Source organism: Vulpes vulpes, chromosome 1, assembly GCF_048418805.1.
Source record: "Vulpes vulpes isolate BD-2025 chromosome 1, VulVul3, whole genome shotgun sequence".
NCBI classification, from domain to species: domain Eukaryota; kingdom Metazoa; phylum Chordata; class Mammalia; order Carnivora; family Canidae; genus Vulpes; species Vulpes vulpes.
In genome coordinates this window covers 115,390,623-115,411,234 of record NC_132780.1, presented here as the reverse complement: position 1 = coordinate 115,411,234, position 20,612 = coordinate 115,390,623, and the positions used below count along the sequence as shown (strand labels likewise).

Below are 20,612 nucleotides of genomic sequence, written 5' to 3'. Positions count from 1 at the left end.
TTTGGGCAAATAAGCAGAATGAATCTTTGCTAAATAGGTAATCCTTAGGGAACTTATATTTTGGTGCCTAGAAAACTATTACTCTTCAGAAATATGTGTGGATAAATAAATACAGATTTACAGAAAGGACTATAGAGTTAAAATTTACCTGTCTTTAACTAGTTCTTTAATTACGTTTTTCAAATAAAGTTTTTTCAATGATTAATTTACTTGCCAACCAATGATTTTTGGGTGTGGAAGAATAGAGAATTAGTTACTTCTAGAAATTGTAGATTCTAAATTTGTATCAATTTATCTGCAGTTAGGTTTTCACACCATAATATATATTAAGAAAATGTTTCTTCAGATGGTTTCTTGTTAATATCACAAATACAAATTCATAAAATTTATTTTTATGGTTCTCAAAATAAAGAGTGGTTAAAAATATATTCCCATAATTTTCATGTTCTTTTATTTGTACTTTCTGTTTCAGAAAGAAAAACCGGGAGACACACAATGCAGGTAGAAACAACAATTTAAATTTTATTTGATAGCACTTTTTGCACTCAAAATGAAGGCATACTGTAGTTGCTTGTAAGTTTCTATGTTACAAGCGTAGAATCATGATTCATTATATTTTAGGAAAATGTTCCTTACTATTTTTGTTCCTTTATTGTTTAATTGACATAACGCCCCTTAAGTCTCATGAAGATGGCCTCCTTCTTTACTATCTTCTGATTCATTGTCTATTTAGATAAATTAAAGATTAATATGCCCCTGGAACTAGTGTTGTAAGTGATTTCACTCACTGAAGAACTCCAGTTCTACCTCTTCAAATGGAACAAAGAGTATGTGTCTTTGCAGAAATTCCAGAGGTGGCTGGTTGCCTAGAGGAATAGGGGAGAGATGAGCAGCAGGCTGTAGATACTTTTTTTTAATTTTTTATTTATTTATGATAGTCAGAGAGAGGGAGAGAGAGAGAGAGAGGCAGAGGGAGAAGCAGGCTCCATGCACTGGGAGCCTGACATGGGATTCGATCCCGGGTCTCCAGGATCGCGCCCTGGGCCAAAGGCAGGCACTAAACTGCTGCGCCACCCAGGGATCCCCCAGGCTGTAGATATTAAAGGTCCTTGAACTGTCAAGTCTTTTTTTTTTTTTTTTTTTTAAAGATTTTCTTTATTTATTCATGAGAGACATAGAGAGAGAGGCAGAGACATAGGCAGAGGGAGAAGCAGGCGAAGCAGGCTCCCTGTTGAGAGCCTGATGTGGGACTGGATCCTAGGACCCTGGGATCATGACCTGAGTAGAAGGCAGACGCTCAACCACTGAGCCACCCAAGTGTCCCGAAATGTGAACAATCTTAAATGAAGTTGTGGAGTCCTCAATTATAGGAAAAAATATAGAAAAGAAAGATTTGATTTTATGTCAGATATCAAAATTATTGGCCAAAGCTGGATAAACATAGAAGTAGTTGTGCATACTTTTACAATTTGGTACATTTTAAAACATTTTATTTTTCAGGGGCTACAGTCCAGATCTAAAACAAAATATTTTAGAAGTTAATATCTATTTCTCTATAAATGATATCTTTCTTTCCTTAAGGAAAGGTCCCTGGGGAATTTTTGTCTATGGAAAGAGGTGGTGAACACTGTTGGAATTATTGCTGCTCACCAAAATGGGAATTTCCTGCTTTTGAATTCCCCTTTATCACTGTGGGGTAGAGTCTTAATGTTGGTTTTGTTTTGTTTTGTTTTTTTCCACCTCCACACATTTAAAATCCACTCTTAGATAAGAACAAATACTATTGTTAGAGAATTCAGAAGAAAAGTGAGCTATACTTTATTACTTTGCTGTCTTTTGGCCAAATGAATTTAATCTTTCTTGGCCATAGAAGCTAAATATTTTTATTGGAGTCAACTGAGATGGTGTCATAAATATGTCCTGATAGAAATTTATTTTGAGAGAGTAATTAGATATCATTGAAAAGCTATCTTTACTGCTAGACTATGAAGCAAAAAGTATGTATTTTACAAAACAAGGCCTGCCATGGTCAATATGCAAGATCATCCTCTTAGGATTACTGGCATCTTGTAAGAAAGGAAGGTTTCAGAACCTTTCTGAGAGAAAATAACCAAGACTATAATGTTTCTACTTATAGTGTCTTATTGAAATTATTTAGATCATCTTGTACTCTCTTGACCCTTCCGTATGATCTTTAAAGTCTTAGCATGTAAACCCAGAATACTTGGTTAATTTGATTAAGATGTTGTCAGTTGCTCAGTTTCTTAGATGAGAAAAATCCTATGTGGCCAAAATGAATAGACAAAGCTCTGTAGAAATTTTGAGGCATAACTAATAGCTATTAGTTCTATTTGAAAAATGCCTTCTAATCATCCTGAACGGTGTTTTAAGGTTCTGGAATCTAACTAAGTAGGTCTCACTTGCTCATGTAAAAAGGCAGCTGCTTAGTAACTTATCCTGTAATGGGTTCTCAAATTTTAGTTATCACTAAAATATTAGAGTAAAATCTCTAGTAATTACTTGAGACACAATAATGGCTTAATAGTAATGTCATGTTAGCAACTTCTGTTTATAATTTTAACTTAATTATCATAGATCACGTTTTTAAAATGCTAATAAAAGTATCGCTTATGTCAATTCCTATAGTACTAGACTTAAAATATGACATTCTTAGAAATCTAATTGTAGTTATTTGTCTTCAGTAGAAACTGCTGATAAAATTTTGTTAGGGATTTCTTTACCTAAAATTTCTTTACTCAAGTTAAAAAACGAACTTTGGCAGTGGTATCATGAGGTTTGATAAATGGATTTTCTCCCCTATCTAGTGGAGAGGCATAGAAAGAAGAAAATCAATGCTGGAATAAACAGGATAGGAGAGCTGATCCCATGTTCCCCTGCCCTGAAGCAGGTAAGAAGTCCACTCATATTTTCATTCATTACTTGTGAACAGATAACTCCCAAGTTTTTTCTTTGCTCAGAGTGATTATTTTTGTTTCCTTTCCTTTCCTTTATGGTATATAGTTAACTATATGCCCCACATACATGCTGGTATATAGTTAATAATTGCTTCAATGTTTTTTGTTTGCTTAATTTTCTATATATCTATTTTTAATTTTTCCCATACTTATAGCAGTCTTCTAGTAGAGCATTCTACATGATCAAATGGATCATATAATTTCTAGATCTTTAAGGTCTTGAATTTTTCAGTCCCATGATTACATTTATTTATGTGCTATTGTGTTTACCAGGCACTTCTTTTATTTTTTGTCATATTTTTCATCTTTAAATTCTTACCTTGAATCTTCTAAAGATCTCTATTTCATCCTCTGTGCCCTATCAACCTCCAGTGGTACATAAATCTCGGCTTATTAAAGATAACAGTTTTCCCTCAAGAAGATAGCTTTTGTTTTCTTCTTATAATGAGGATAAAATGTGCTCACTGAAAACAAAACAAAACAAAATGGAAACAATATGGAAGGCATAAATGTTTGAAAAATAAATTGACATTCTACTCCCAAGTCATAACTACTATTAAAATGTTGTAAAAAAAATAAATTAAAAAAATAAAATGTTGTTACACATCTCTTCAGACATTGCTATATGTATATATATATATGTATGTATATATATATATGCGTGTGTATATATATATTTGTAAAGCAATGAATATATATTTATGTGAATACATATATATACATATATATATACACACACACAAAAATACATACACACAAAGTGCTGTTTTATGTTCTTTTGAAAGATTTTATTTATTTATTCATAAAGACACAGAGAAAAAGAGGCAGAGACATAGGCAGAGGGAGAAGCAGGCTCCATGAAGGGAGCCCAATGTGGGATTCGATCCCGGGACTCCAGCATCACACCCTGAGCCAAAGGCAGACATTCAACCACTGAGCCACCCACGCATCCCCCAAGTGGTGTTTTATAACCTGTCTTGTCATTTTCACTTACTGGTATATAGTACATCACTTTTAGTTATGGATAGCTTTCCTCATAAGATTACCTTTCTTTTTGATGGTTATATAGTTTTTCATTGTAATGGGATATCATAATTTTTGTTAGCCTTTTGTGTGTGTGTGTGTGTGTGTTAGCCTTTTTCAGTTAATTTTTAATTAAATTAATATATGTGAAAATTAATATATAAACATAACAGCACTAAAAAGCTTAAAATGACAATTAGTATCTGACCTGCTTGCTTCCCAAGTCCAGTACAACAACTTAAAAGCATCCATTCTCAGCTGCTTCTTCAGGTATTCACTTTTATATTTTCAAATAATATGCTTATATTACTATATTTTCATTTTTCTATTTTAGATTTTATCTATGGACTTCCTATTATGCTTTTCCCCTTTGCTTCCCTCGTCTAATCCTCCCAATATAATTCTACCCCAACTTTTAATTAAATCAGTATTCAGTTTTTATGTTTTTAAGACTGAAAATATTGTGTGTGGTAGGCCAAGGAGGCTTATCAGGCCTTGTTATTTTCATTTGCTTATCATATACCTATCTTGTTATTTATTTATTTAAATTTTTAAGTAAGCTCTTTATCTAGCATGGGGCTTGAACTCACAACCCTGAGATCAAGAGTCCCATGCTCTACTGACTGAGCGATCCAGGCACCTCTCTCTGTACCTATCTTTAGTTCTTCCCTCACTTTCAGTGGTCTCTTTAGAGTTTCTACATAGTCAAGTGTACCACGATTACCGTTTTCTCTTTTTCCTTTGAGACTTCTGGAACCTCTGCCCTTCTTCAGTCTCAATTGATTGGTCTTTTCTAACTCTTCTGTTTTTAATTTCAGCTCTCATATTTTTAATTTTCAAGAGTCTTTTTCTTATTTTTTTGTTCATTTTCATATCACATATTCGGTTTATGAATACAATATCATGTTATTTCTGAGAATGTTGTATAGGTTTTTAAATTTTTTTCTTTTTGTTTTTGTTTCTTCTGATTTTCTTTTTTCCATTTTGTTTTGATGTTTTGTCTTTGATTTGGAGACTTTCCTTAAATGTTTAGTGATACTTAGCTGTTTTCTTATATTTTCTTATATTCGAGAATGAAACATTAAAAAACTGCTTGAATAGGCTTGACTTTGGTGCCCTAACTTTTGAGTGATTAGGTAGTAGGCTAGTGTTGTTGTTTTTATGGTACTAAAAAATATCAATATTGGTAGCTTGTTTAATTTTGGGAATAACTATTAACTATTAACTTTTATTTTCCAAAGAAGAGTCCTTCAGCCCCTTATCTAGAAGTGGAAGTGGAAAGGGTGGGAAGAGGCGTATAAGGCTGGTTGCCATATTCTGGGACCTGGGTCAGGGAAGGGGTGCAGGAGAGTCTCATGCTTTAGCAGGCAGAATTTTACTTTACCCTCCTGTCTTCACTGAGTTGCTTAATCTTGTCCACTTCTGTGCCAAACATCCCTGAGGTCAAACTTCTCTGATTCAAATTTCACAGAAAATAAACTTGTCTCCTGCAGTTGGGGCAGGAAGGGGAAGTTATCTAGCTTCATAGGGTGTGAGTGTGTGTGTGTGGGGGGGAGGGGGTTAATTTGTATTACTGCGTAAGAAGAATCTTTCTACTGGTCCCCTCAATTTTTAAAAATGATTTTATTTATTTGAGAGAGTGAACAAAAGAGTGCAAAAGTGGGGAGAGGGAGAAACATACTCCCCTACTGAGGAGGGAGCCCAATGTGGGGCTTGATCCCAGGACTCTGGGATCATGACTTGAGCTGAAGGCAGATGCCCAACTGACTGAGCCACTCACTGTCTATTTAAGATAGATAAAGGATCCATGTATCAGCATAGAACATTTCAGGAAGGATACACAAGTAACTTTAGGGCAGTTGCCTCTAGAATAGGGTCTAAGTCTAAAATCTTTCCATGGCCTTGAAGGCCCTTTCTGGTCTCTTCTACTACCACTCTTCCCCCTGGATACTTTACTTTTGTTCCACTCACCTCACCACTGTGCCTCCAATGTACGAGCACAGCCCCACTTGATGGCCTTTGCCCTTGCTGATCCTAAGACCTGGACCCTCTTCCTCCATCTATCCAGGGGGAATACTTCCTTGTACTTCCTTCAGGTTTTTGCTTTGCCTTACAAGAGAGGCCTTTTCCAACCTCCATATGCAAAATAGATTATAGTACAATGTCTTAGTTTGGGCTCCAATAAGGAAAATAGCACAGACTGGGTGGTTTAAACAACAGAAATGTATTTCTCACAGTTCTGGAGGCTGCAAAGTCTAAGATCAAGGTGCCAGCTGATTCAGTTCCTGGTGTATGCTCTTTTCCTGGTTATATTCTTGCATGACAGAGAGTGCAATCACTTCTCTCATGTCTTTTCTTCTAAGGGCACTGATCTCATTCATGAGGGATCTACCTGCCAAAGGCCCACCTCCAAATACCATCATATCAGGGATCAGGGTTTCAACATGAATTACAGTGAGACAGAAACAGTCAGTCCATAGAACAGAATGACCTCTGCCATCTCTCTGGCCCCCTCTTCACCTTGCTTTATTTTTTCTTCATAGCACTTAGCACTACCATCTGATTTTATATATATATATAATTCCTGAAGGTCAGGAATTTTGTCTTTATTTTGTTTATTATATTCCCCAGTACCTAGAACAGAGCCTGACACATAATAGATGCTCAATAAATACTTAATAAATGAGAAGTGAATAGTAGGAGCATTTGAATACAGTGCCTATTTTAATTTTGAAAAGATACATATCACATATATGTGATGAAAACCAAAGCTTTAAATTTCTTCTGGCAAGTTCTTACTCCTCAGTGAAACTTTTAAATGGTTAATTCTCTCTGGCAGAGCAAGAATATGATCCTGGACCAAGCCTTTAAATATATAACAGAATTGAAAAGGCAAAATGATGAACTCCTGCTTAATGGAGGAAACAATGAACAAGGTAAAGATTTTAAGATTCTTACTTTTTGTTGTTTTTTTTCTGTGTTCAGGTCTTTGTGTGGCAGGACAGTTTATATGAGGATAGAGAAGGCTTTTTTCACCTGAGACATTATTAAGATGATATATTCTGTGGGTCTGGGAGAATAGTGCTACAAAATAAATTCATCTTAGTTTACGTCTTTCCCCTACTCTGAGCAACTCTAATCTTGCAGGCATACAGAATTCTCATTTTGGAATCTACTGTGTACTTCATGTTTGCTTAAGTCATGAGATAAGTAATGCTGGAACTCTCTTATTCCACTTGGATCCTCCAGCTGGGGGAATCCCATAAGAGGATGGAGGGGAGAGTCCTGCTCAATGTAACTTAAAAACAAAATAAAAATATGCCTGGGCCAAGACTTCACTGTGAATTAGCTCAAAAGGTCAAAACATTCTGTTCATAATATTGCATGACATGTGTGCATCAGACTGCCTTATCCTTTGATGAAATTTGGTTTCTGTTCTTCATTATTTTTTTTTTAGATAATTACATTGTAAAAAAACTTAATCAAGTTTAAGTTGATTAAGTTTTTAAATTTTTAAAAAAAAATTTTTTAAAAGATTTTATTTATTTATTTATTCATTCATGAAAGACACACACAGAGAGAGAGGCAAAGACACAGGCAGAGAGAGAAGCAGGCTCCATGCAGGGAGCCCGATGTGGGACTTGATCCCGGGACTCCAGGATCACGCCCTGGGCCAAAGGCAGGCACTAAACCACTGAGCCACCCAGGGATTCCCGATTAAGTTTTTTTTTAATAACAGCTTTTACACCCAGGCGAGTGTAAAGTTCAGAATGGTAGACAGTATGAGTTGTCCTTTATTTATGGCTCTGGCAGGAGCAGAGAAAGAATTTCCTGTGACAAGTCAGTAGGTCACCTTAAGAGGAGAGGAACAAAGGTAGAATTTACTGGGGTGGGGGCAGGGTTGGGTTGCCTTCATTGTGTGTCTGGAAGGTCAGCGTTCAGAATTCTCTTTGCTTACTCTAGTTAGACGACCGCTCACCCCTTCACCCAAGTCAGCTCTCTTTCACAATCCAGGCCTTGTTTTATGATGCTGGTAGGTGGGTAGTTTCATAATACAGGTTTGGTAACCTATCTGAAGCCCCACAGAAGGGATGTGAAGGCTAGAATGATGTGTAGACTTTTCTAAGGAGAGCTCCTTTGGTTTCACAGCCCAGAGGCTGAGGCAGTCAGGTTGCTGTAGGGAAAAGGGAACCTGTCAGAAAAACATAGGTTGCATGGGGCTCAGGACAAGAGCAGGTAGGCCAGCTTGAGGCGGCTCAAGTCTGACTACACTGTCACCTCTGCCACCATCCTTCCTTTGGTTCTTTATTGTGCATCCGCTCTCTTCTCATTTCTTCCCCCAGCAGCTCCCTCATATACTCACTGTCCATATGACAGCCTGGGCCGTGGTCTGAGCAGTGTCCTGGGGAGTTAAGCCCAATGGGGTTGAATCTTGTCTTCACTTACTCATTTAGTACCTGTGGCAATTTACTTACCCTCTTTCCGTCTCAGTTTCCTTATCTTAAAATGAAGATAATCTTAGCATGTGTGTGGCTGACTTTCGACACATTTATGTGATCATTCCAAGCCTGTTTCTCACACTTCAAAATAGTGATGACAGCAGGTAGTTCCCATCTCATGGTTGTTATGAGGATGAAAAGAAATAATACAGTAGCAGTACTTAGACTCGAGCTGGCATAGAGTAAATGTTACCTGTCATTGTTGTTATTATGAAATGAGATGAAGAATGAAAAGTGCCAGGTGTGCCAGATGACAATAGTCATCATTATTATTTGGTCCATAGTAATTGTTCTTTAGTCTTTCTTTCTTTCTTTCTTTCTTTCTTTCTTTCTTTCTTTCTTCCTTCCTTCCTTCCTTCCTTCCTTCCTTCCTTCCTTCCTTCCTTCCTCTCTTTCTTTCTTTCTTTCTTTCTTTCTTTCTTTCTTTCTTTCAAGATTTTATTTATTCATTTGACACAGAGAGAGAGAGAGAGCACAAGCAGGGGAAATGGCAGACAGAGAGAGAGAGAGGGAGAAGCAGACTCCCTGATGAGCAGTGAGCCCAATGTAGGGCTTGATCCCAGGACCCCAGGAGCATGACCTGACCCAAAGGCAGACTCTTAACCAACTGAGCCACCCAGGCACCCCATGTCCTTTAGTTGCTGATGTCCATGACACATCGGCATCTTCTGTGTCTCTTAGTTTAAATAATCTGCTAGTCTCAGCTCATCCTTGTCAGAACAGAACTTTTTATTCCAGGCCCCTGCTCAGGGCATTGGCTTTGAAGATTGACTGCCGTTGGTGGAAGGAGAGGGGAGAGTACAACTATGGCAAGACAGTAGAATTGTAGGGTCACAGGCATAAATACCAGCAGCCAAGGCTGCTGCAGTAGTAGGATCCATGGGTAAAGTTCTCCCCCTTAAGAAAGAGTAAGGTTGTGACAGTAGTGTATATACATTGACCCTACCAAGGAAAATTCAAGTTCCATTATTGACACTTTCTTTGGTGCTGTACTAGATTACTTTTTAAACATTCCACTTGGGCCCTGTTATTTCAAAGAGTCAAATAGAAGCAAGTTTAAAACCATTTTTAAAGAGATTATCTATTACCACCTCAAGGAAAGTTTGAAGTTAGAGCATTTAAATGCTATTCTATTGATATTCAGTGAGATTTTCCTAACATGTTACCATGATATCAGTATGTCTTTCCTCTTTTTTCTTTTCTTTTTACTTTTGTGACTGCGCTATTGGCAATTTTTGAATTGGGAATTTTGAGATTTCTACATCGTAATTTCTGACCTTTGGGTTATTGACCTTAATGATACATTCTTTAAAAAGGATGGGGGATAGAGGCTTAAGATATCATTGTAAAAAGGAGAAATAATTTGCTTTAGAGAAGAACTGAAAATTCTCAGTTGAGGTGTTTAGAAATACTAGAACTAGAATTCAGTGGTTAGCACACAGCATTTTCTTAGTTACTATTAATACTGACAGTAACAGGTAACTGTTTCACTTTTATTTTTAATATTGTAGCTGAAGAAATTAAAAAGCTACGTAAACAACTGGAAGAAATTCAAAAAGAAAATGGCCGGTATATTGAATTACTAAAAGCAAATGACATATGCCTCTATGATGACCCCACAATCCACTGGAAAGGAAATCTTAAAAACTCAAAGGTCTCTGTTGTTATTCCCAGTGATCAGGTTCAAAAAAATATCATTGTTTATTCCAATGGGAGTCAGCCTGGTGGAAACAGCCAGGGAACAGCTGTTCAGGGGATAACCTTTAATGTTGGTCATAATTTACAAAAGCAAACCGCCAATGTGGTGCCAGTACAGAGGACTTGCAATCTTGTGACTCCTGTGTCTATTTCTGGAGTTTACCCTTCTGAAAACAAGCCATGGCATCAGACTACAGTTTCTGCATTGGCTGCCAACCAGCCTGTTCCTCTTTGTCTTCCTGCTACCATTTCTGCTCAAAATATTCTTGAACTTTCCACCTCCGAAAGCGAATCGAGTGTGCTTGGTGCCACCAGTGCCTCACTGATCGCTGTTCCCATTGGGCCTGAACCTCCCCAACGTCGTTCCTTGCACACATGTCTAAATGATCAAAGTTCTCCTGAAAATAAGAATGGGCAAGAGAGCCCCAAATTAGTGAAGAAGACAGTCTCTTGTGCCACAAGCATCCCCACCGCCTCCTCAGCGACTGCCACGAAAGTGCACCATGGAAGCAAGTCCTGCCTGAGCGTACAGGATTTCAGAAATGATTTTCAAACCACCTTTGTTGTTTCAGTTACCACCACGGTCTGCTCCCAGCCTCCCAGATCTGCAGGTGATTCTTGTCCAGCAAGCATTAGCAAGGGTGCAGACTCGGCAAGTGTTACCGCAGTGGTGGCCCCTTCTGCCCCCGGAGGAGGGAAGACCACAACTCCGATAAGCACTGTCTCTGCAAACCCTTTGGACAATGGTTGGACTCTTTCTTGTTCTTTGCCTTCTTCAAGTGTTAGTGCTTCAGATTTAAAAAACATTAATAGCCTTACCCGAATTTCCTCTGCTGGAAACACACAGACCACGTGGACTACTTTGCAACTGGCGGGAAACACTATTCAGCCCTTAAGCCAGACACCTTCTTCTGCTGTGACTCCGGTATTAAATGAGTCTGGTACCAGCCCTACCACAGCCAACCACAGTAGACACGTCGCCACAGGCGTCAACTTGAATAATTCCTTTCCAGCAGATGGGCAGGCAGTTGAGCAAGTAGTTGTAACCTTGCCTTCTTGTCCATCTTTACCTATGCAGCCACTGATTGCCCAGCCACAAGTTAAATCTCAGCCTCCAAAAAATATCCTTCCATTGAATTCAGCAATGCAAGTGATTCAGATGGCTCAGCCAGTTGGGTCGGCTGTTAATGCAGCTCCAGCTAATCAAAATGTTATCATTCTTCAGCCCCCCAGCACTACCCCATGCCCAACAGTGATGAGAGCAGAGGTTCCCAACCAAACAGTAGGTCAACAGATAGTGATCATACAGGCAGCTAATCAGAACCCCTTGCCGCTCCTCTCAGCTCCACCTCCTGGTTCTGTTCGACTCCCTGTCAATGGAACCAGTGCTCTCATAGGGTCTAATAATTCAGTGCAAAATGTTTCGACCCCACAGACTTTTGGAGGAAAGCATCTTGTCCATATATTACCAAGACCTTCATCTTTATCAACGTCTAGTTCAACACAAACTTTTTCTGTCACCATGTCAAACCAACAACAGCCTCAAACCATTTCTTTAAATGGACAGCTCTTTGCTTTGCAGCCTGTGATGTCCTCATCAGGAACTACAAATCAAACCCCTATGCAAATTATCCAACCCACCACCAGCGAAGATCCAAATACCAATGTTGCCCTGAATACATTTGGAGCTTTGGCCAGCCTCAATCAAAGCATATCACAGATGGCTGGGCAAAGCTGTGTACAGTTGTCTATTAGCCAGCCTGCCAATCCTCCAACTGCTGCAAATAGTCAGACCACCCCAGTCAACTGTGTTTCATTAACAACAACTGTAGCATCTCCCATGACAACTGATAATTCAGCCACACTACCCAGTACTTACAGTCTAGTAACTACTCCCTCAGTGAACACTGTAGCTTGTTTACCTAACGTGAGGTCAAAAAGGTTGAATAAGAAGCCAAGTGCCAAGAAACACTTAGCAGCTAACAAGTCAGCATGCCCCCTGAACCCAGTCAGAGATGCGAGCAAGTTAGACTGCCCCAGTGCTGAAGCCACCGCAGAGCCATCATGTGCCGATGGGCTGCTGGAAAGCCTCCCTGTTGTGTTACCATCTGTCACCGTGTCCCAGGCAAATAGTGTAAGTGTTTCTGGCTCACATTCTTTGGATGTTCTGAATTCTGAATCGGTGATACCTGAATCTGTACCCAAATCTAAGTCAGCAGAAGAGACTAGCTCACCCTCCCAAGAACCTGTAACAAGCGAACATTTTGTAACGGCCCCAGCAAAATCCAAAGATTCTGCCCCCATTTTGCAACGAGAGACATCTCAGGATAAGCCACCAACTAGTTTGGCATTGTCAGACGCTGCCAAATCCTGCACTTCAGCCAACGTGTTGATTCCATCTCCAAGCGATCCCCACATTTTGGTTTCTCAGGTTTCTGGTCTGTCATCTACCACTAGCACTAGCACCGACTGTGTTTCTGAGGTCGAGATCATTGCTGAACCTTGCAGGGTGGAACAAGATTCCACGTCTGAAACAATGCAAACGACAGGTCTCTTAAAGGGGCAAGGTTTGACTGCATTGCTGTCTGGTCTTGCTAAAGAAAAAGACCCTCAGAAACTCTCTCTTTCAGTCCAGGTGGACCATCCTGACTTTTCTTCCGACAGTTCTAAAATAGTTGATTCAAGTGTCGAGTTACATCCCAAACAGGACCTCTTGCTGATGAACAGTGATGATAGAGATCCAGGGCAGCATCACTCCTGTGTCCCTGATCAGGAGGTTATTAATGGTTCCTTGCTTGGCAGCAGGCAGGCTGACTCTCCCATGTCAACCAGTTCTGGCAGTAGCCGCAGTTTCTCCGTGGCGTCCATGCTTCCTGAAACGACTAGAGAGGATGTCACCAGCAATACGACAACTAATACTTGTGACAGCTGTACCTTTGTAGAGCAAACTGATATAGTCGCCCTTGCAGCAAGAGCTATTTTTGACCAGGAGAACCTTGAGAAGGGAAGAGCTGGCAGCCAGGCTGATATGAGGGAAGTTGCTTCGAAGCCTTCTGAAGCGTCACCTTTAGAGGGAGACCAGCCTTTCAAAACACAGATATCTAAAGAGGGGGGCACGGGACAGACGGAAGCAACACCAAATGAATTTAATTCTCAGGATTCGATTGAAGTGACTGTGGATCGGCCCCTTGGAAAACCAAGTTGTTCTGTAGGAATTAAAACATCAAATGCCTCTTTACAGGTTTCGACTTCTCAGCCACCGAGCATCACCAGTTTGAGTGTGAACAATCTTATCCACCAGAGCAGCATCAGCCATCCCCTGGTCAGCTGTGCTGGTTTATCCCAGACTTCAGAGCAAACAGCTGTTCCTGCAACGGTTAACCTGACTGTTGCCTCCAGCTCCTACACCAGTCAGCCTCCTGGACCAGCTCTGATGACCGAATATCCCCAAGAACAGCTGAATACCATTGCTGGCACCATACCAAATCCACAGATTCAAGAGCCACTCTTAAAGCCAAGTCAGGAAAGCCGCAAAGACTCTGCTAAGCGTGCTGTCCAAGACGACCTTTTATTGTCTTCAGCTAAACGTCAAAAGCATTGTCAGCCTGCCCCGCTGAGGCTTGAAGCTATGTCCCTGATGAGCCGAACTCCAGACAGCATTTCTGATCAGATGATGGTCAATCAGCTCCCTCCCAATTCGGCAAACTCTGTTGGGCCTATTAGCAACCCAGCACACGGAGAGGGCCTTACACGACTATTTCCACCTAGTAACAATTTTGTTGCCCCTGCACTGAGGCAAACGGAAGTCCAGTGCAGTTCTCAGAATTCAGTTGCTGAGCAGCAGCAAACCCAGGCCAGTCAACATCTCCAGGCCCTGCAACAGCATGTTCCAGCCCAGGGGGTATCTCACCTGCATAGTAACCACCTCTACTTAAAGCAGCAGCAGCAGCAGCAGCAGCAGCAGCAGCAAGCAGGGCAGCTAAGAGAGAGGCATCACTTGTATCAGCTGCAGCATCACGTACCTCATGCAGAGAGCTCTGTCCACTCTCAGCCCCATAATGTCCACCAACAGAGAACTCTACAACAGGAAGTCCAGATGCAGAAAAAGAGGAATCTTGTTCAGGGCTCTCAGGCCTCTCAGCTTTCCTTACAACCAAAGCACCACGGAACTGACCAGTCCCGACCCAAGAGTGGGCAGCCCCACCCCCACCATCAGCAGATGCAGCAACAGATGCAGCAACACTTCGGAAGCACCCAGCCGGAGAAGAGTTGTGAAAACCCTTCAACCAGCCGGAACCACCATAACCATCCCCAGAACCATCTCAATCAAGATATCATGCACCAGCAGCAGGATGTGGGAAGCAGGCAGCAAGGTTCGGGGGTTTCTTCGGAACATGTGTCTGGGCATAATCCAATGCAGAGGCTTTTGACATCAAGAGGCCTAGAGCAGCAAATGGGGTCCCAGCCGAGCATCGTGACCAGACCTTCAGACATGACCTGTACTCCACACAGGCCGGAGAGGAATAGAGTTTCAAGTTATTCTGCTGAGGCACTTATTGGAAAGACGTCTTCTAATTCAGAGCAGAGAATGGGCATATCAATTCAGGGTTCCAGAGTTTCAGATCAGCTTGAGATGAGAAGCTATCTTGATGTCCCCAGGAATAAGAGTTTGGCCATTCACAATATGCAGGGTCGTGTGGACCACACGGTTGCCTCGGATATCCGCCTTTCCGACTGTCAGACATTTAAACCAAGTGGAGCCAGTCAGCAGCCCCAGAGTAATTTTGAAGTACAATCTTCAAGAAATAATGAAATAGGTAACCCTGTATCATCATTGAGGAGTATGCAGTCCCAGGCCTTTCGAATTAGTCAAAACCCTGGTCCACCACCAATCGACCGCCAAAAGAGATTACCTTATCCAGCGGTTCAGAGTATCCCGACAGGAAATGCCATCCCACCAAGGGACAGTGAGAATCCATGCCACCAGAGTTTCATGCAGAGTTTACTCGCCCCTCACCTTGGAGATCAGGTCCTTGGAAGCCAGAGGTCCCTCTCAGAGCATCAGAGGAACACACAGTGTGGCCCATCCTCTGCAATTGAATATACTTGCCCCCCGACTCATGAAAGTGTCCATATTAGAAGAGAGAGTGAGAGTCAGAACAGGGAAAGTTGTGACATGTCCTTAGGTGCGATTAACACCAGGAACAGCACCTTGAATATTCCTTTCTCGAGTTCTTCTTCTTCAGGAGATATTCAGGGTCGAAACACGAGTCCCAATGTTTCTGTGCAGAAGTCCAATCCCATGAGGATAACTGACAGTCATGGGACCAAGGGCCACATGAACCCTCCAGTCACAACCAACATGCATGGGGTTGCAAGGCCAGCTCTACCCCATCCGTCTGTGTCTCACGGAAATGCTGAGCAAGGGCCTCCTGTACGTCCGACTAATTCTTCAGTTCCCCAGCGATCAAGGCATCCCTTGCAAGACAGCAGTGGTTCCAAAATTCGTCAGCCTGAACGGAATCGTTCTGGAAACCAAAGACACAGTAATGTCTTTGACCCAAGTCTCCCCCATCTTCCTCTGTCTACCAGTGGCAGCATGATCCTTGGACGCCAGCAACCCACTACAGAGAAGAGAGGAAGTATCGTTCGTTTCATGCCTGATAGCCCACAAGTCCCTAATGATAATTCAGCGCCTGACCAGCATACACTATCACAAAATTTCGGTTTTCCTTTTATTCCCGAGGGTGGCATGAATCCACCAATAAATGCTAATACTTCTTTCATTCCACAGGTTACTCAGCCTAGTGCCACTCGAACGCCAGCTCTCATTCCTGTAGACCCCCAAAACACGCTTCCCTCCTTTTATCCCCCATACTCTCCCGCTCATCCTACACTGTCCAATGATATTTCCATCCCCTATTTCTCCAATCAAATGTTCTCAAATCCTAGCACCGAGAAGGTAAACAGCGGAGGCTTAAATAATCGATTCGGATCAATTCTGTCTCCTCCCAGACCTGTCGGTTTTGCTCAACCAAGTTTTCCTCTTCTCCCTGACATGCCGCCCATGCACATGACCAACTCTCACTTGTCCAACTTTAACATGACATCTTTGTTTCCAGAAATAGCTACGGCTCTTCCCGATGGCTCGGCAATGTCACCTTTGCTTACGATAGCAAACTCCTCTGCCTCTGACTCTTCCAAGCAGTCCTCAAACAGACCTGCCCACAACATAAGCCATATTCTAGGTCATGACTGCAGTTCAGCTGTTTAAATACTGACAGACTAAATGTACATGTATCTGCTGAGATTGCAAATGTATTGGTGTGTGCATGCACAGGTAATGCACATGGAGAGGGAGGCCGTGTGTGTGTGTGTGTGTGTGTGTGTGTGTGTCTTTGTGTTTGTATAATCAATTTCCAGTTACCTTCTGAATGTAGGGAAACTACGTCAGAGATGATGCGAATCCTGGGTTGTCAAAAACAATTATCTCTTCTTTTTAACTGCACAGTGTGCTTTTTAAAACTTTCCAAGCGGAGTTACATTTTCAAGTTTGATTTGTAATCTTATATTCCTTAAATGCTAGTCGGCTGGAAGTCGGTGGGGGGGGGGGGTGTCCTTTTGGCATGTGCTGGGTAGTAGGAAAGAACCTGGATTTTAAACTTGATTGTTGATCATTTATTAAATAGATACTTGAGATAGTCAAATTGCTTTCCAAAAATCCAGACACTTTGATACAACACAGTGGCTCATCACCAAATATTTGGCCAATGTCAGCATCTAGAACGGTTCCTTACCCATGGCAGGTGTTGCATTAACATGGAATGGATGTCCATGGTTAAAGTCAAGCAGTCAGCAAATACATGAGTTGTTGAATCAGCTTTCCTTTCCAAGGTTTGGTTTAGGTAGAGGCTTCTTTCTTATTTATGACAATTCATTGGTTTTCTGAATTTAATGTCTTGTCCTTCAAATTAGCCATTTTATCTTTTAATGTGCCAAGATGCTGGAACACAAAGGTCTTCCTTACTTAGCCTTAAAAATAGCAATCTGAAAAAGCAAAGTACATAGACATTCTCCATTTTGCGCTTGCATTTTGCATCAGGTCATAAAGATAAAAGCAGTTGTATTGCGAAGTTTTGCTTGTGTCCAGTTAAAGATTGTTGTTTCATCAATTAAATTTTGTTTTAGTGTTCTTTTTTCTGTTCATTTGATCTTGAAATAATTTCCTTTATATTTGTTTAATCATTAGGAACTGCTCAGTAAATAATGTGTTTGGAATCTACACAATTATTTGAGCCTTACTTTTTAAATATTTCTGAGCAGGGTCTTGATTGAGCTCTGTCAGTATTTTCACTTACTGATATTTATATTTAAAATATGGCATTGTATGTTACATTGTTACCCTTCTTAGTAATTATAATGAGAAGATGAATTTGTTCATTATTTTTCCTGATGGTAGATGTGAAACGGTGCTTCAGAAAATTGTCTATGTATATGTCCGTGGGTGTGAATGTGTGTGTGCGTGCGTGTGCATGGGTTCACAGACATAGATTTTAAAGTATAAATTGGTCCTTTAAAAATTGGCCTGCCATCTGGAAATGGAAATTGTGACCTGAGACCTGCTGAAGTATTGGAAAACTTGACGTAAGGGTTTTTAAAAGCCCCAGAGGAGTGAGTTGTGTACACACACACACACACACACACACACACACAGACAGATACATTGAATCTTTAAAAACTTAAAACCTATGAAAACAACCATATATACTCATATTCTCAAACCTGTTACTGTTTGTTGTTATATTCTGGGCCAAATAGAGGAACGAGTGGGAGAGAGACGTATAAATGATGTTGTCTGCTCTGTTAATAAAATGAACCCAAGGACCAGCATTTTATTTTATTTTTTCCTCCTTAAAAATGCCTCCTCAGGCTGGGTCAGAGCAGTTAACTCTGGCAAATACCTCTTGTGAAGACTCAGTAAAAGGGTCATGTGTGCCTCTTGAACTGTCCTTACCAAACCTTCCTCCCTCTTCCTGCTGCCCACCCAGCAGCCTCCTGGGGGCGAAAGAGAAAAAGAAAAAGAATTGCAAACAGGAAAAGCTTCTGTATTTTCTCCTTCAAATTGGTCATGGTGAAGAACAGGAGTTACTTAAATAAGACCACAGATAAACACAGTAGTTAAAAGTTTCAATTGGGAAAAAAGTGAGATTCATGGCCTGTTTTTTAATTTTCTTAACTGGCTTTTAAGTTACAACATTCAGATTCTTCTCTGTACTTGAAAGGCCCAACCTGCCAATTTCCAGAATAGTGTTCAATATGTTTGGCTATTCATCCTCCCTCCCTCTGCTCTCCCTGTCGCTCTGTCAGTCTGTCGCTCTGTCTCTCTCACATACACATCCAGACACACGCATGCACGTACAGAGAGGTAGCCACCGCGTTCTGAGGAACTGGGCACCTTTAGATATAATTAGAACTACGGTAACAAGCTAAGGAGAAGATCAGTTTGAACACTGCAACAGGAAGGCCTCAGAGCCTGGTACTTTCAGGTATTTCTCTGTTGCACTGATTTTCCTTTTCTGCACAGCCCTGTCCAGAGGTAGCATCTGCATATTTCAGAGCTTTCATTCCAAGCATGTAATACTTTGATCCCAAATGAGCCTCTACCCCTAAGTAAGGCTTATTTGACCATCTCAAGAAAGATGTGACCACCTGCCAATTATTTGGCTCCTGCTTACATGTAGCTCTAATTATCTTACAGATGTGCATGTATATGTAAGAGATCACTGTATATATGGACTCGATTCTGAAAGTGTTCAAAGCCTAGTAGTCTTACTTGATTTAAAAGCATGAGTGTATGAGCTTTACCAGCAGTGTATTAAATATTTGATAATCAGAGCTACATGATTTTGGGGAGGAAATTTATTATTTAATATCCAGCAATCTCGATACAATTTTTGGCTAAAGTATGGCAGGAAACAGTCCGTTTTGGTTATAGCAAATTTATTGTTATCCTTGGCTTGCTAATATATGACTGTAGAATGTAAAACCATTTCCACAAATAATTTTGTAATTTCTGGAAATACACAAACATATATAAATGTATGAATCATAAATGAGTCATTAATTAAATTATTTCTCTTTTAGTGTTACAGATCACATAGAATCAATTAGAGAAAGTGGTTGATTCCTCTAAATATTTAATGCAGTAATTCCTAATGAGGTGAAAATTTCAGATTCTCGTGTATAATTTTTAATGTGTGAATCATGGAAAAAAGAAATCAAGTGTGATGTCATTTGTTTTTTTGGTACATAGCAGTTGTTTGGGGGTATTTTATACCATTTCAGGAAATTTATTTTTATTTAAATTGTAAGACCTTTTGGAGGGACCAGGGATGGCACTTTTTTCCAAAGGTGGAAAAATACTCCACAGTGATCATGCTTTATAAAATTTAACATTTTAGAACTGTGGAAAAAGAAGAATGAGGAGGGAATATTCTTTTATAGCGGTTTCCAGTTACATATTAGGGTGAACTGCAGTAAAGATCAATTTTTAAAAATCAGCCTTGTTTTTTTCCCCCTGATCAGCCTTCTTAAAATACACAATTAATTAAACATTTTAAAGATAATTAATTTGTCTTGCTCTTGCCTTCTAACATCCATGTCATGGAGAGGCTAAAAGTTCATAACCCCCCCCCCCCAAAAAATGTAGAAACACATTTTAATGGGAGTGAAATTTTAAAAATTTGAAAAAGCACCTTCTTAGCCTTGTCCTTTCTTTGAACCATAGGTACCTGGGCTCCTCTTTTCTTCCACCTGCTCCGTGTCAAACAGGTGGCAGGGAACCTGCTCATTTCCTTAGGATGATTCCTCCTCTGCCTTGAAATGTTTACTGGGCCCATTGTGATAGTGAGGCATGCTCCTAAATCAGTGATTCCCAATTCCTGGCTTTGGGAACCAATATATCTCCTGTTCTATCAAGGGACAGCACGATTTCTTGACACAAAATTAGTTCAGAGTTGATTTAAAATATTGAGTGTGCCATACAGTTCTCCTTGTTTTGATGAACTTGGTTTTCCCCCCCCACGGAGGAGTTTAGGAAGCACAAAGGTGGTACCAAAATCAGATGGCTTTGGGTTGATACCTTTAGGAACCTGGAAGTCGTAATTCTCTTGTCTGTATAAGTTCTACCTTTGCCCGGAGAGAATCGCCTATGGCTGTGTACATCCAGAGGGCAATAATAATAAGCCAAATAAACTAGTGTGAAGTTAATCTGTGAGTGATGACTTTATGATACTTATATGCAAATTAGAGACCAGAAATTCGTTTCTTCTCGAACTACCGTTTTGGCTAAATGCTCCCAACAGAAAAGGGTCCCTTTTTTTTTTTTTTTGACTTAACCATAGTCTCCCTGCTTTCT

The 20,612-nt window shown here is 40.4% G+C and overlaps 1 protein-coding gene across 2 annotated transcripts in view; it reads left to right on the top strand.

The window, feature by feature from the left end:
- The window catches only part of USF3 (upstream transcription factor family member 3), a 47,537-nt gene extending 27,076 nt beyond the window's left edge, over positions 1-20,461 (top strand). For both annotated transcript variants that reach the window (XM_072723455.1, XM_072723461.1), the window contains 4 exons: positions 473-501; positions 2,826-2,908; positions 6,838-6,934; positions 10,009-20,461. In XM_072723455.1, the coding sequence (XP_072579556.1) occupies positions 473-501; positions 2,826-2,908; positions 6,838-6,934; positions 10,009-16,469 (6,670 nt within the window). In that variant the 3' untranslated portion in view covers positions 16,470-20,461. The remainder of the gene's footprint in view (positions 1-472; positions 502-2,825; positions 2,909-6,837; positions 6,935-10,008) is intronic.
- Positions 20,462-20,612: the final 151 nt, after the last annotated feature.